At 56.6% G+C, this 16046-nt stretch overlaps 1 protein-coding gene across 3 annotated transcripts in view; it reads left to right on the top strand.

Moving 5' to 3' along the window:
* Window positions 1-13055, top strand: part of ACSF3 (acyl-CoA synthetase family member 3) — a 30720-nt gene extending 17665 nt beyond the window's left edge. Inside the window, exons 7-10 of one of the 3 annotated variants that reach the window (XM_087971357.1) lie at window positions 861-987; window positions 11576-11710; window positions 12096-12207; window positions 12335-13055. In XM_087971357.1, coding sequence (XP_087827483.1) covers window positions 861-987; window positions 11576-11710; window positions 12096-12207; window positions 12335-12455 — 495 coding nt within the window. In that variant the 3' untranslated portion in view covers window positions 12456-13055. Of the gene's footprint in view, window positions 1-860; window positions 988-10502; window positions 11532-11575; window positions 11711-12095; window positions 12208-12334 lie in introns of those variants that run through there. The other 2 variants (XM_087971359.1, XM_087971358.1) reach the window with 2 other exon arrangements.
* The last annotated feature ends 2991 nt before the right edge of the window (window positions 13056-16046 follow it).

The following is a 16046-nucleotide window of genomic DNA, read 5'->3' as shown; positions in this document are numbered from 1 at the left end:
GCATCAACGAAAGGGCACCTTGGAGATTTGGAAGAAGGAGAGCAAGCAAGACGGCTGCAGAGCCAGCCCTGGCTGGGAAAAAGGGGGGCAGGCTTCAGACTTAGGAAACAGCCCTGTGTGCTGGTTTGCCACTGCCCACCAATATTAGCTGTACCCCCCTCTGCTCTCCCACCCCATCCCTGTGCATGCAAAGTATCCAAGGGAGCGCAGCTACAAGGGGACGAAAGCCTCTTACAATAACATCCCGATTATCTCTTCTCTCTCTGCCTGTGTGTTTTACTGACTGCAAGGCAGCAATGTGGCCTTGAACCCGTACAAGGGGGTGGCGGTGGCTGCTGCCAGGGGGCTGTTCTCCAGATAGGCTGGGGAAGCACTGAGCTTGTGCCAGCACTCCAGCAGAGGCAACAAGGTCACCCAGCTTCTTCATGGATGCAGGATGGAACAGAAGCACTCTTCCCACCTACCTGGCTGCACCTTTTCAGGGCTGCTGGGGCCCTTGGCCCGGATTTTCAGCAGGAGGTGGGGAAGAGCCAGGTTACCTGGTCAGCCTCTTCCTTGGCGGACAGCAGTTGGCATTAAGCTCTGAGGGGCAAAACAGGAGCCTGACCCTCGCTGTCATGCCGAGAAGTCCAGATCTGCCCGGAGTCTCTCTCTCTCTCTCTCTCTCTGGCCAAACAGGTGCCCCTTTCCCCTTGGTTCTTCCAGGCCCCATCACAGAAGGCAGATATCTGGAAAGCTGCCTACCTTGGCAGGCCAGAGGCGTCTTCAGGGTTGCTATGCGTCCAGGACCATTACTGGGGGTGGGTGGGATTCAAGGACCCCTGGGGCTGACTGGGCAGGTGACTGTTCTGTTTCCACAGGTGACTCCAGGCTTCGATGCCAAAGAAGGGGAGCTCTTTGTGAAAGGACCCTCAGTGTTCCGGGAATATTGGAACAGACCTGTGGAGACCAAGGACGCCTTTACTTCCGATGGCTGGTTCAAGACAGGTACTTTGCTGGGGAGAAGGATCTCAGGTTCTGGGTCTAGTTAAACACAAAACGTTTGTGAACCTCGCCAGGTTGAAGATGTGTGGACTTCCTCTCCCAGAATTCCCCAGGCAGCTTCTGGGAGGTGAAGCCCACACATCTTCAAGGGGCCACGGTTGAGATACACTGAGTGAAAAGGGGATGGAAACCCCCGTCTGTCTGATCCCCCACCTGAGGCATTATTCAATTGGACGTGCTGTTGGACTGACCCAGGTATTTATAGGGCTGCTGAGGGCCAAAGAAGAAGCAGCCCCACATGTTGGTTTGTGGCTCAAGGGGGCGGAAATAGGCTGGATTTGCAGTTGGCCGCAACTCAGGAAGAGCACGGAGCTGTTGCTTGCAGTTCTGATAAATGGTTGTGTGGCTGGTGTTCCTAGTATGCAAATAACACTTGACCCCTTTTAACCAATTTGAGTGTTTCAGTGATTCTGTCACAACAGCCTGATTCCTACTCATTGTTCACTTAAGGCAGGAGCCCTACTGAGCGCCTCATTTGCTCCAGTTCCAGCCACCAGGCGGTAATGCGCTCAGAAGGTTGAGTCCCTAGAAGGAGGCCTCGGGGTGCAGCCCTTTATGCCCTGGCGTCCTTCTCACCACACGGAAGGCTCCGGGGTCGCCCAAGGAGCCTGGGACCAGCGCATTTCGGGGCAGAGAAAGAGGAGGTGCTTTGCACCACCTTGGCCAAGCGTGAAAGTTGCTGCCGTACTTCAGCAGTGGGGACTTAGCTCAGGGGCCCCTAACCACCGGGCTGTGGCCCTGTTTGAAATGGGGCTGCGCGAGCGGCAGGGGCTAAGCGCCACTTGCGTAAACAGAGGGCGGGCACACGCCACTTGCACAGATGGAGGGGTGCATGCGCACGCCACTCACAGCTGCCCCCTCCCCCGGCGCTGGGCTGCCAAGCTAGAAAGGTTGGGGACGGCTGACTTTACGAAACAGGAAGCCCCGTTGTGCAAGAGAGAGGGGCTCCCAGTGCTTCAAGTTACGACCGTGAGGATGGGTCTCTTGGCGCCTGCTGCTGGGCTTGGAGGGCAGGCTCTGCTCCTCCAGGGCTTCTGAAGGGCCACAGTGGGAAAGCAGAGCAGGCCTTGCTTCAGGATAACCGGGTTGGAAGGGACCTGGGAGGTCTTCTAGTCCAGCCCCCTAGCTCAAGCAGGAGACCCTATGCCGTTTTGGACAAATGCCTCTCCAGCCTCTTCTTAAACACCCACAGCCTCTGGGGGGAAGTCATTCCACAGATTAATCATACCCGCCAACTGCTTTCGTGTCTTCAGCCCCACGGGGAGAAAGAGTCCAGGGGCCTTGGGATGGCCCACGACCTGTTAGCCTCCAGCTGTTGACCCCGACTTCCTCTTGGCCTTCCTCCCAACCATGGAGGGGCTGCTGGAATTAACGGGGAGGGTCGCAGTGTCCTCCCTTTGTTCAGCCCGGGTGTCATTAATCTTGCGAGTGGCAGTGGCGGCGCTTGGGTGCCTGATGGATTCTGTTCCTGTCCATCAGCCGCCCTGGGTGGAGGGGGGATTCCTCTCGGTGCAGCCTCTGCCGGAACGGCCCCAGCTGGCCCAGGGAGTCCACGCAGCAGCGGTCAATGTTCCCGGTTCGGATTGGCCTCCGCGATAACCGTCCGATGGGTCTTCCCATCCGTCAGTCCCAGGGGATAAGGACACTGATCAGAGGGTGTGCGGGAATGTGCTGAAATCCTCAGTGGCCACCTGCTGTCTCGCCTCCGCCCCGCTTAAGCTGGCCTGCAGTTGGTCTCTCTGGCGACTTTTTACTTGTATTTACTCATTTTGATATTATCATTAGTGGTACTAATAACTTAAAAATAGCTGCAGCTGAGCAGGTTCTGCTGAAGAGCAAGTGAGGGTGGCAGGCGACTCCGATTTACAGGCAGTCTCGGGTTGTTGTTTTTTTTAATGTATTTTTTCAGAGTTGATCCTCCTGATAAATATTTCAGATGCAAAGGAATAGCATGCATTAATTATTATAAAGAGATGTCTTTAGGAGAAAATGATTTTGAAATTCAGTTTAATTTCGTTGTAATGTGGCACAAACAGGAAAGGAGTATATGTGTTTAATTGGCTCTCGGGGGGTAAGGCCTGGAAGATGGCATGCCTTTGTCACAGACCATTAGTGATACAGGCGGCATAATGAGAAACTACAATCAGCTCACAGCTGCTGGCTCCTAAGGGAGAGAAGGATATTAAATGGAAATCAGTATAAATTAAACTTAACCCTTTCGCTTTCACTTCTGAGTTAGGAGTGGGGCGGGGGAGGGGACGAAAAAGGGCCCCTCCTCTCAATGGAAGGAAGGGAGAGAACCGGCATTTTGATTGCTCTCCTCAGTACCACCCCCAACATTTTTCTTCCTCTGGGGTTGTTGGGTTTTTTGTTTTTGTTTTTTTTTTGGGGGGGGGAATCCTCTGAAAAATGAGCCAAAGAGCTGTCCTTCGCAAGTGATGCCTTCCCTTGACCTAAGAGGGAAATGCCAATCACAGGCTGCACAGTTGGGCCTCCTCTGCCCATGGATCCCCCGTGTCTTTCTCTGCCCCCTCCTCCCTCCCGTCCCCGTCCGTCTCTGAGACCAGGCCATTTCCGCAAGATGCAGGGCTGCCAGGCTGTCCGGTCTCACGGGGCAGGGCAGTTGGTCTCTGCTGTCCGGAAACTCAGCCCACATTCACTGACCACAGAAGCTTCAGTGACTCAAGCGAGCTCGATGCGCTGCTTATTGCAAAGGAGAAAGTAAGAAGAAACATGCACTGTTTCCCATGCACTGGAAGATATAATCAACATGAGATGGATGGACCAGCCTTCGCCTCCCACTCAGGCCTGGATGTTTGGACCTTCTTGTTTCAGCCTTCGGCATCCAAGTGAGACCTTGGAATCTCTGAGTCCCACTTTGTCAGCTTCTGCATTGCAATCCCCAACAGAGCCTCTAGATGGCAGAAAGGAAACGGAGGAAATTCTGACGTGTCCCTACCATCTCGTGGCCCCTGGGAGCTCTACCAGTTGAGTAAGGCTGCTCCTAGGCTCAGTCGGGGCTATACCAGCCAGCCTTTCTTGTTCTCCCTTAAAAAAACAAAACAAAAATTCTTGAGCGAGGTTCTCTAGAGAATTTTGTACTGGCCGTGTGCAGTCAGGTGTCTCAGGGAAATTCCTACTTCTGAATGTATTTTTATGAGCAGCAGCCAAATGATGCTACTCAGTCAGTTTCAAAGGCTGCATCTGAATGAGTTAATTACCCGCCCGGCATTCCTGAACGAATGCAAATGATCGGAGCCTCAGCAAGGGCCTGTATTGAGGGAGCTCTGCTGTGGCTGCAGAAAACAACCTCAGGTGTGTCGTCGTCCGTCCCCCGGTGCCCCAGCCTTCGAATGAGGGTGGGTGGTGTGGGGTGTCATGGCATCCCTGTACCCAGATTGGTCGGATGGGAGAGTTTTCAAGGGGAGAAACCAAACTGCTTTGCATCTGCACGAAGAAGAGCCGGTCCAAGAGAGCCTAGGGGTGTTTGGGGTGCTTCTGGGCTGGGGAATCCCACACCCTGCTCAGATCTTAAATTATAGTAAAACAAGGGCACCAGCACGATCTGGTGATGCACCAGCAGGAATCACCCGCAGGCATTCAGGACAGATAGTCCCGGGTTACTCAGGCAAGTGAGCCAAGTTACAAACAACGGCAGGCTGCTAAGAAACAGTGCAGGAAACAGCCGCCTCCCGTCCCTCTTTAGAGGAATCGGCATTGGTGGCTTTGGGGTCCTTTCGGGACTCAGGGTGGTGGGTGTGACTGATTCAGCCCGGGGGGTGGGCTTCCCCCCAGCCGTCCCTGTGACTTGCCTGCCGAGCCAAGGAATTCTCAGCAAGGAAACGCTGGCTAAGTGGCCGGAGAAGCAAGGTGACAGGGCTACAATCCCCCCGTGGAAAGGCCGACGCCAATTCCCGCTGCTCACGCGTCCGGGGAGCAGAACCTGGGAGTGTTTTGAGAGATTTATTTTCAATTACAGGTTGAAGCAGAGGCATGAAATAGTACCGGCTCTGAAAGTGGCGCATAAATCCTCGGAGCAAATCCATGTATATCAGCTCCATATAATAAGATTTTATTGATTGCTATATTGTATCTGTCAGAATAAAACTCCCCTAATGCCTCTGCGTCGGGACTGGGAAGATCAAAGGCTCCGTTGGCAACAGAATCTGATTCAGGAATCAATGCGCTTTGATTAATATGTCATTAAGAAAGTCGAGTTATTTAACTTGCTTGACGGGGGCTTTAAATGGCTCCTTTCTTCCCCAACGCCGCAGAGCACGGGGGCTGCCGGCGTCACCCTTTTGAGAGAGCAGCCAAGTCCTGCTTCTTAGCCTTTGGATCCCGTTGCTTTCAGAAGCCCTAAACTCCCCAGAGGCCGGTGCCCCCTCCTGCCCTCCCTGGAAGGTGCAGCCGCTCAGGGAGCCTGCAGTTGCCTCCCAGCGTGTGTGCAGTGTGGGAGGTGCACCGATTGATAAGTCTCCAGGGACCGGGCCAACCGTAAAGCGGACTTTCCAGCAGGAGGTTAAGAAGCCGCTCAGTGCTTCTTTAACAGGGGCTTCTCCTGGGTCCCTGGAGGGTCATCCCCTCTCTGTGATGCTCAAGGGCTGCAGCGCCACTTAGAAAGCCCGTCAGGAGAACAGCCAGCGCTCCCAGGGCCCTGGAAAGGGGGCAGCATTCAGCCTTCCACTGTGGGAAGTCCGTGAAGGGAATCGGGCCAGGCAAATTGAAATAACTGGCAGCCCGGGGGGGCTCCGGAGGGGCCACAACTGCCTGAAGGCTGCCTCAGCTTTTCCCCGGGGGGCTCGGGGATCCCCAGGATCCCTTCCGCGAAAGGCCCAGGTGGGCCTGTTGAATCCATGTGGACTCGGGTGCCCTGGGCACATCCTTCCTGCTGACTTTGTTGCGGACGCCCGATGGGACTTGCGGTCTCTTCTTCTTAGCTTAGCGAGGCTCCCTTTGCCAGCCCCGGCCTACCCGTGGATGCCAGCCGCTGCACAGGAGTTACGCAGACGGATCGGTGTGGCGCCCTCGCTGAGAGTTGGCAGTAGCTTTCCCTGGCACCTTCCCCGTCTCGGGAGCGGAGCAGGTGTTTCCCCCCTTTGAGGCGGGCATTTGTTTCCCTTTGTGGGTGTTCACACCTGAGAGGGAAATGGCTCCTGCCTGTTCAGAGCCAGTTATAAATAGAAACGGGTCTCATTAAAATCCGAGCATGCATTTTTCCCCCCTTGTTTGTTTACAGCCTCTCTCCCAGCTGTAAATTTGATTAATACTATTTTTGTTCTTTAAAATTATTGCTTAATGATGTTCTCCTGCCACTTACTAGCAGGGTGAGCCCAACCCAAGAGAGGCGTCATCCCAGCGGAGGCCTTGGGAACAGCGGGATTTGCCTGAGCAGAAATCCTCCGTCCTGCCGGTCAGGGTTGCCCCAAAGGCAGCTGGTCTTCCTTGGTTTTTACCCTTTGAAAATCCTCCCCTTCTCATCCAAGAAGCTCCTTTAGTCTGCAGAAGGCTTTTTTGGGGTTAGAAGCGAAATGTTTCCAAGGGGAGAAAAAAAACCCCAAGGAAGACCAGCTGCGTTTTGGGACATCGGATCTGTCTCTTCCTACCTTCCATTCTGTTGTCCCACCCTGAATGCGCACACCAAACGCCCCCCACCCCACCGGGGTCCGAGGTGGGCCTCTGGTCAGCTGCAGAGCTCCCTCTTTTGTGTGTGTGTGTGTGTGTGTGTGTGTGTGTGTGTGTGTGTGTGTGAAAAACGGGGTGAGGCCGGTGGGGAAGGCCAGTGGCAGGTAGTCCCTTGCAGTCACCTTCACCCCAGCTTCCTTTCCACCCAACCACCCATCCATCCCCCAGGAAGGGAGGCCTTGGTTTCTCAGACGCCCCCCCGAGACCTCGAAGGCCTCCTTCCCCTTTCATTCCACGGGATGGTTTGCCCTGGGAGCTGGTGAAGCCACGTTCTCCTTTTGAAATAGCTGGATCTCCAAGCCTCCCGATTCCCTCTTCCTCCCCCTGTGTAACCCTGGCCAGATGATAACCTCCAGGGAGGGGCGGCCTCTACTCTCCAGAAGACCCTCCCTGGGGGGGCTCTGGGAGCATATTGACTCCCAGCGAGGGAGCAGGAGGGGAAAGAGGGGAGGCGGGCAGCCCCCTTGCCTAGAGACCCTCCCCAGACAAGCCTCCCCACTGCGGTGGCCACTGCCAAAGCCCCCAGACCTCCTCCTGTTGCCGCCTCGGTGGATTATTTGATCATCGTCTTCAGAAGATCCCCAAGAAGGTGCCCCCTCCTGGGAAAGGGGGCGGGGGGCTGTGGCAGGCTTTTGCCTGGTGTGTAATTGATCCCAGAGCTGTTCTTCGAAGGAAGGAGAGGCGAGAGGCGCGGTGAGGGAGAGGAGGGGGCCTCTGAATGTGTGTGTGTGTGTGTGTGTGTGTGTGTAACTCCAGCATCTTGGTTATTCCAATTACTTACAGCCAGGATTCGGCTTCTCAAGCTGCCGAGAGGCACAGCAGGCTCTTTTCCATGCCATTCCCTTTTCGCCATCTGCAGCACTGGCTATAAATACTTAAATGCTAATGGGGGGGGGGGAGAGGGGGAGAGAGCCCCCATTTTTAATGACCCTCCCCTCACTTCTCTGCGCTCTTGCTCTCTGGGGCTCTTCCGAGGCTGGGAGAGGCACTGGGGGGCCACAGATCCCCCTGGCCAGAGGCCTGAGCCTGCAGCAGCTCAGGTGGCTTCAGGTGGGTCTCCCACTTACTCCTGGGAGAGGAGAGCAGTTGGGACAAGCTGTTGGCTCTTCCCTCAGGCGAGCAGCCTGCAGCAAGAAGGCCTTGGCCCTTTAACCTTTCAGGATGAGGTGGGCTGCTCCTTTCCCCCAGCTGGGCCGCCTGGAAATACTTCTGGGGGTCTCCGCACCTTTGCCTCTTCCCCCCCTTTCTTTTGTTTTCCAGGTGTGGCCACAGCACCACGGCTTCCTCGCCACCTCGGCTTTCGTGGACCCATGGGGTGGGGGTGCTGGACATTTTGGCCTGCTTGCTTGTCCAGGCTCTGTTGTGGGATGTTGTCACCACAACAGCTCACCTGAGGTTATGCCTAAATGTCAGGGCAGGTGAGCGAACCCAACGGAGGATATGAATATTAGTCCAGGGCTGGTGGTGGTGGGGGGAATCCCGGTTACCTCCCACTCCCCACCCTCCCATCACGAGTCCTCTTTAAAAATACTGCACCGCAGAGGTGTCCAACCTTGGCTAATTGAATACTTGTGGACTTCAACTCCCGTGGCTGTGTGGGGAACTCCGGCCGTTCAAGTCCACAGGCCTTAAAGTGGCCCCGGTTGGGCTTTCGGACTTCAGTTCCTGGGGCTGCCAGGGGCTCCTGCTTATTCACCCCCCTCTTGTCCCCTTTCGTGTCCCCTCGTTGTTGCCAAGACTTGGGGCTGCCTCCCCTTTCTCTGAGACAGCCACCCCCCCAAGAGGGGGCCGGGCTGGCTCCATCTCAGCGAGGAAGACCCCTTTTGTTCGCTGCTAAGATGACTTACTGTCAGAATCGGCTGCCGTTGAGTCTTTTCTATGTGCCTTAATTACGTCATTATTTTATCCGTACTTTACAGTTAGCCATTTTGAGCACTAATTAGTGGGAATGCTGGATTTCAATGTAATATGCGAGAGTCCCAGAAAATGAGTGGCTGGGCGGCCTCCCTCTTGCGAGACCCTTTGGGGGAGGGTCTCCCCAGAGCATCCCTCCATCTGCTCCCCTCCCTGCTCTCAGCCGACACCCCCCCAGCCTGGTCCAGCAGACGGAGCCATGACTCTGGCCCTCTGCTCTTCTCCACCTGCCCCCCCCCAGCCTCGGAAGAGCCGGGGGGTCAAGGGAGCGGCCAGGTGGGCTGCAGAGCCAAGGAGAGGAAGGAGCCCGTGGATCTTGGAGGAAGATTTAAATCGGGGGTCCCCAAACTTGGCAACTTTAAGACTGGTGGACTTCAACTCCCATCTATGCTGGCTGGGGAATTCTGGGAGTTGAAGTCCACCAGTCTTAAAAGTTGCCAAGTTTGGGGGCCCCTGATTTAAAGCAACCGGGGGAAATAGTGGATCCTAAAAGGTCTGATTAGTATTTTTAAAAAACCCTGATGAATTGATGAACAAGGTCTAGTCTTTTGGCCTGAGACTCCGCATCACTTGCCGGGGTCTGGAATTTGGAAAAGGGAGCAGGGCTGCGAGTGTGAGGTGGGAACCTTCGGGCTTCTCTCTCTTGTCCCTCCTCCTCTCCACGCGTTCTTTTATTTTACTGCATTTGGATCCCATCTCACACCCTCCCCAAGAGAGACGGATCCTCCAGCCTCATTCTTGGCAAGGGCAGGAAAAAGTCCCTGCTGTTTTTGGCATGTTTTGGGGAAGTGGTTGACCAACGTCTCCTCCTTCCCGGGAGAGAAAAGAAAAACCTGGTCCCAGAGTCGCCCGGCTGCTTTGGGTATCCGCGGCAAGACTGACACTTGCAGCCCCCTGGCTTTGCTCCAGCGCTCCTAACCACTATGCCAGCTGGCCCTGAAAGGCGAAAACTTGGCGTTTCGCCTCGGTGTTTGTATTCCAAGTGTAGGGAGCCAAGTCAGAAGCTTCTCGTGGGGGAGCGGGGGGCAGGAAGGCGTCTCTGCCTCCTTTAACCCAAGAAGTGAGGGACCCCCCAAGCACGTTGGCTAAACTGGAGGCTCTCCCGAATGACGAAGGAGCTCAGGCGGAGGCACTTGGTCTCTTTTCTGCAAGGTCTCTGGCTTAGGCCAAAACCTTTTGGGCAGGGAGGTCACCCAGGTTTGTACCCCGTGGCATCCTCTTGCTGGTCCGGAGATGCCGTGAGACTGGTGGGTGGTAGGAACAGCCCTACCCTACAACCTTTGGTGACCCACAAGGGCTCTGGGGCGTCTGGAACAGGGGGGGTCTGGACGAGATGAACTCCCCTCTGGCGGTACCTGCCCCTCCCCCACTGTCTCCTTGACCTTAGCGAGCAACTGAACCTCCCTTTCCTTGAGACCATTATCTGCCCCAGTCCCCCCCCCCCCCCCGGGTGTGTTATAAACACATTCCCCCAGTCCATCCAGTGTGCTGTATCAATCTTGTTTAATAGACTGGAAAGCTTAATGCGCGATGGCGGGTCACGGGGAGCATTGGGGGTGATAGATTACGCCTTCTCGGAGTCGAGCACCGTTGATGTATAATGAAATATTTATGATTTATTCCAGCTAATAAACTGGAATGAAGTGTGTGATCTATGCGAGCAGATGGGGAGCTTTCGGTGCAGTTCTCGTGTGGGGAGGTTGCTGTCCATAACACATCACCAACCTCAGCTCTACCTTTCGCCCGACTGCAGTGGGGACAGCCCTTCCCCCCACCCCTCATTAATCTCCTTCCCTCTAATTGTTTACCATCCTTCCCCACCCCCTAACTTCGCCCCTCCGGCGCCTCTTTTCCACCAGTCAAAATCTCCCTTTGGAGCGAGAGCCATTTATCCGGCAGCCTTCGCTCGGTGGGGTTTGGGGAACTTGGCCAGCGGATGGCGGGGATAATTTCCTGGGTCAGATTTGGCAGGAAAAAGATCCGAAAAATATTTCCTCCTGGAGCTCCAAGGAGACTGAGCGATGCCCTCTTCCGTGCCCGTTGTTGGTCACCCAGGAAAGGTTGGATTAAAGGGGTCCATGTGCTCCTTGGCTCCCACTTGATGCCACGGAGGTTTTTAAGGCTGTGTCCTGCACCCATTAAGTAGCACCCTTGGCCAGCTTCACCAGCTGCTCCCTGCCAGCTCTTTGTCTTTCCCCAATCCTTGCCCATCCCTCCAATGGTGCCCCAAGAGTTGCTGCAGCTATGGCTTGCTTCAGAGAGGAGCTTCCATGCCAGAACCTTCCTCTCTGGGGGTGAGAGGAATGTCCCGCCAGGGAAAACGCCCTTGTCCAAGGGAGGAGAGGTCCTGGTGCTTGAAGGCCACCGTTGGTCCTTCAAACCGGGGAGAGGGTCCAGCCTCCATCTCAGCAGGAGCCCACCAAGGATGGTGCTTGGGAGGGGAGAGCGATTTTGTGGCTGGTGGAGGGGTGGGGGAAGCGGCTCACTGCCCTGGCCTCCTCGTGGCCTTCTCGGCCCCTCAAGCGATGGGCACCCCAATTCCCCTTTCCCTGAAGGGCAGCAGCTGTGTGGATTGCACTCCATCGTTCTGTGTGACCCGCCATACCTGCAGGGAAGTGCCTTAGCTGGGATTGAAGCCCCTCCCTCTGATTACACCCAAGCCCCCCCCCTCCCCCGGTCCAAAGAGCCAAGCGGGCTGGGCTGGAGGAGGACGGAAGTGTGCCCAAAGGAGGAGGGGGCAGCCGAGGCAGAGGCTGCCCTTTGAAGGGGGCACCGAAAGCCCTTCGGGGGGGGGGTGGGCGTAGTTGGCGTCAGTGCAGGATTGAGGCCAGCTGGGAGGGCCTCTCAGCTCTGGCACCCTGGTTCTGTTCCTGGGCCCCATCCCCAGAAGCTGTGCCCATCACCCCCCCCCCCGCTTCTCTCCTTTCCCCAGGGGACACCGCTGTGTATCAGGAAGGCAGCTACTGGATCAGGGGACGCACCTCGGTGGACATCATCAAGAGTGGAGGTTACAAGATCAGCGCCCTGGAAGTGGAGCGCCACCTGCTGGCCCACCCCAGCATTGCAGGTGCTGTCACATTTTGAGGCTGATCAATGGACGGCTAATTATGTACATGGCATTTTACCAAGAAGCTGCAAAATCTGTTTTTTCCTTTCTACCGGGCCCATTCTCCAAGGCAGAAGGGTGAAGTGATCTCTTTCAAATGCCACGAAGGAGCCACTTTAAAAGATTGTAAAATTAAACAAAGACTGGACAGATGCATAAAAGTGCCTGAATGAGTTAGGGCCAATGACATCAGCTCCAGCCCTCTTCCCCCGGTTCCTAAGATTAGCTGAGTCAACTGATTGAATGACAGGGTCCGTCTTCACTCGCGAGTCCAGGGTGGCTGGTAGGTAAGAGGAACTCCCGTCCTTTTCCCAACGCACTTGTCCTCCCTTCTCTTTTCCCGCAGATGTTGCCGTGATCGGTGCCCCAGACCTTGTCTGGGGTCAGAAGGTCAGCGCAGTGGTAGAACTCCACAAGAGCCAGGAATTGTCTCTCCAGACCCTCAAGAAATGGGCCAGGTAAGTTGGTGCGCCAGAAGCAGAAGCCGGGGAGGGACGCCATCGTTCTTCCTGAGGCGGCACTGGAGGGAGGAGGGGGGACTTGTCTGCAGCCTCTTTGCTAATTGAGGGGCCCTCCTGTGCCCAGGGAGACCATGCCCTCTTACACCATCCCTTCTGAGCTGCTCCTGGTGGAGGAAATTCCCCGCAACCAGATGGGGAAGGTGGATAAGAAGCAGCTGCTCAAACAATTCTACAGCACCTTGTGAAAGCGCCTCTGCCTCTGCCCGATGGAACGCGGGTCTCTGTGGCCGAAGAGCCGGACTGGACGCCCTTCCCTTCAAAGCCGGACCCTGATCCTTGGGGGTTGGCTTGCCTTCAGCTCGTCACCCGGAAGACCGAACAGGGCCTGGGCTCATTAGCGGCAGGGGAGGCCTTGCTCCGCTGCTCCGCTGCTCCTGCGCTGGCCTACCAGGAACACGAGGTCTGCTGGCGGATGGGGAAGAGGTCCTGGCGTGGCCTGTGGCCCTGCGGGAGGTGGACAGAAGCCACGGCCTCCCTTGGCTCAGCCAGAGTGCAGGAAGGCCACGAACACCATCCCAGCACAGGAGCCTCCCCCCTCCTGATCCTCCCTTACCAAAGATGGGGAAACGTGGGCCCGACCCTTCCCTCCCCTCTGAGGAAGGAGGAATCCCCCCAAGCGCACCTGCGGAGCCAAGGAATCCAATGCGGGATTGTGCGTGTCGGGAGACAAGCCGCTCAAAACGGAAGTCACGTCCATTCAGGTCATCTCCCCCCGCCCCCTTTTCCATGCACCTCCTGCGCAACTCTGGCTTTTTAAAAATCCACATTAAATTAACATTCTCATTTCTGTCCCTGAATGTATTTCTCGCTAAGCTTCCAGGGTCCCTCAGCAAGACCCTCCCTTCCCGGCTAGCTGGAGACGTTGGCGGGTCCTTTTCCAGCTGCTGCTTCCTGGCCAAGGACCCCGCCCCAAAGGCCTCGCAGAGCAGCAGAGGAGCCCCCCCAGGGGCTTGGGCTCCGTTTCTCACTTGGCATCAACCGCTGTGGCCCCTGGCCCTGTGTGTGTGTGTGTGTGTCTGGGCCCCTAGGGGACGCTGCTGCTTTTGCGCATTCATTCTGTGTCCTGGGGGTGTGTGTGTTTCTCCACGACTTTTCTCCCCCTCCCCCATTTCTGTTCTTCTTTCCCTCATTCTCTTTTTCCGAAGAATCCCCCTCCCCCAACTGCACGGGACCTGCTCGATTTTTATGGTGCTCTAAAAGGGCCTTCATTAGAGGAATGTAATCTCAGCCCAGGGACGGCTAATAACCCTCCTCCGTAAATTGCCAATTGCGGTCTGTCCTTTTTCACGCTTCAGCACAGCCTCCTCCTGTGAGGCTCCAGGTGCAGCCTGTGGAGGGGAGGAAGCGATTATTTGGGAGGAAGAAATAAAGGCCGACCTTCCTTAACTACGCAGGGGCATCATCACTCTCTCTCTCTCTCTCTCTCTCTCTCTCTCTCTCTCTCTCTCTCCCTCCTCCCTCCCTCCCTCCCTCCCTCCCTCCTTACCTTCTGTCTACACCTCGGCCTTCCTCCGAGAGAAACCTTGGATCCTGGGGCTTTCCCAGCCAACCATGGGTGGTTGGATGCCATCTTTGGACCTGCGCTGGCCAGGGTGACGGGGTGTCTCAGGAGAAGGCGTCTGGGGTGCGTCTGGTGGGGATGCCGCTCCCCTTGCTGTGGGGTGGGGTGGGGGTGGATCTTCTGGGAGACACTTCAGGCCAGGGAAGCTCGCCTGCAGCCCAGAGCTAAGCTGGGAAGCCTCTGGCCTCTTCTGTCGGCTTCTACCTGGCCGTTGGGTCAGCCAGACCTAGTGGAGGCTGCTGCTGTTATCCCTTTTCCCAGTCGACCCCCTTCACCTGCCTGGACCTTTTGCTTGGGCAGGTGACAATCTGCCACCAGCCCCTCAAAGCTTCTTTGGTTGCTTGGGGTTCTGGAGGAGGCCTTGGCCCTGTCAGCCTCAACACCTGTGCAAGAGAGGCAGTGTGCGTTCCACAAGACATTTAAACGTAAGTGTACTCCCTCTTCTTGGTCCTGCATCCTTCCTCCACCCTACAGGTGTCCTGGAGGCAGGCAAGGAATCGTGGGAGTTGGAGTCCGGTGCATCTGGGGGACATCCTGGAGGTTACCTGTGAAAACGAGAGGACACTCAGCATCTCTCCTCCCCACAAATCTTCCCGGGGGTGGGGTGAGGTGGGGAGGTGGCAGGAAGGCGGCTGGCAAGCTGTGCCCCCCCCTGCCCCCCCCCCCCGTGGGAAGGATGAAGGCATCCCCTTTGTTAAAACATCGGCGCACAGTGAATTTCTTCACTTACCGTATAGATCAATATCAAATTATCATGTCTCACATTCATAACTCTTGAGCAAGCCACGATGGGGGGAGGCAAGGTCCCGGGGGAATAAATAGCAGCCGTAGCCCTCCCCGATCCATCACTCCCGACAGGCCCCGGCTCTTCTGCACCCGGCCACTGACAAGATCATTAATAAAACCCCACCAGGGCCGATCGATGGGCTTGATGGATGAGCGCAGGTAGCAGAGACAGGGAAACAGCTGCCTGTCACGCCTGGCTGAGGAAGGGGAGCCAGCGAGGGGAGGGGGGGGACTCTGCCAGCTCCCCCGGGGGCCGTTCAGGGCCAGGCGGGAAGGTTTGACTTTGGCCTTGGAGCCCTGCCTGACACGTCCCTCGAGAGCCAGGCCCAGTCCCACCACAGGCCAGGGTGCCCTCGGGCACCGCCAGCAGGCCCCCCTCGGGGCCCCGCAGGCTGTTTCCACTCGGTCTGCGGGATGTCCTCCATGGGGGTGAAAGCTACCTGAGATACCTGGGTCCCTTGATATCCAGGCCTATCTCAGGTACACCAGGACGTGATCGAGCATCTGCCCAGAGGTCCAAGTGGGTCTTGGCCAGCCGTGACCCAAGTAGGGTGGAGCCACGCTGGTGGACTTTAAATCCAGCCTCCCGTGCGTTTTAAGCCCTAAGGGAACGGATTGGCTTGGGCAAAGCGTGTGACACAAATATAGCTGTGATGTTGTGTTTATCCAGATAGGAGGCTGGTGTGTTGTGAAGCCACCGCTGAGAGTGAACACATTAGCTAATGTGTGCAACCTGGGAAGCCACTTTCCTGCATACAAATCCACCCTCTGCCTTACTCAACATTCCCCCCCCCAGGTGCGAGCAGCTTGGGAGGGGGTTGTGGGCTGCTCTGACCATTAGATTTTGGACCTTCCTTCCTGGCATTTGGCCTGGGGGCGGTCCGGGGGCTCTTCCAGCTTTTCTGTTCCCATTTGCATCCCTTTGACACAGACACAAACACCCTCAAGATCCCCGGGAAGAACAGCCGGGATCGAAAGGGGGCTGCAAAGTTGCAGGAAATTCCCGCTGGGATCCGGCTGCTTTTCCCCTGGCTGTGGCTCCACTCAGCAAGGACGACGGGAGGGGAGTCCTTCGGGGGTGGGGGCTCTGAGGGGGCAGGATGAATCCAGGCCAGCCAGTCCTTACGAAGGAGAAATCCCTCCTACGGACTTGGCTTTGAGGCTGCCATTTTGCCCTTGCCCCCTGCCAGGGATTGGAGGGAGGTGGGGTGGCAGTTCCTCCCCCCTCTGGCACACCCTCACCATCAGCGGGGGGAGGGGTGTTGCTCAGTGGAGCACTCCTGCCCTGCCAAAGCGGGAGGGATGGCGACCTTCTCTAGAGACGGCAGCTCTGGCTTCTTCCTGGGGGGCTGCTCGGAAGGACACCTTACAAACCAACAGGAACCCCCTCCCCCCCCCGCAAGCGCCAGCCCAGGCCGGGTCTGCAGAG

The sequence above is a fragment of the Notechis scutatus genome, chromosome 9, assembly GCF_049901735.1.
Source record: "Notechis scutatus isolate UNSWTSFEM ecotype Mainland chromosome 9, rNotScu1.2, whole genome shotgun sequence".
NCBI lineage: Eukaryota > Metazoa > Chordata > Lepidosauria > Squamata > Elapidae > Notechis > Notechis scutatus.
Note: the sequence above shows the minus strand (reverse complement) of the source record. Positions and strands in the feature narration are given on the sequence as shown.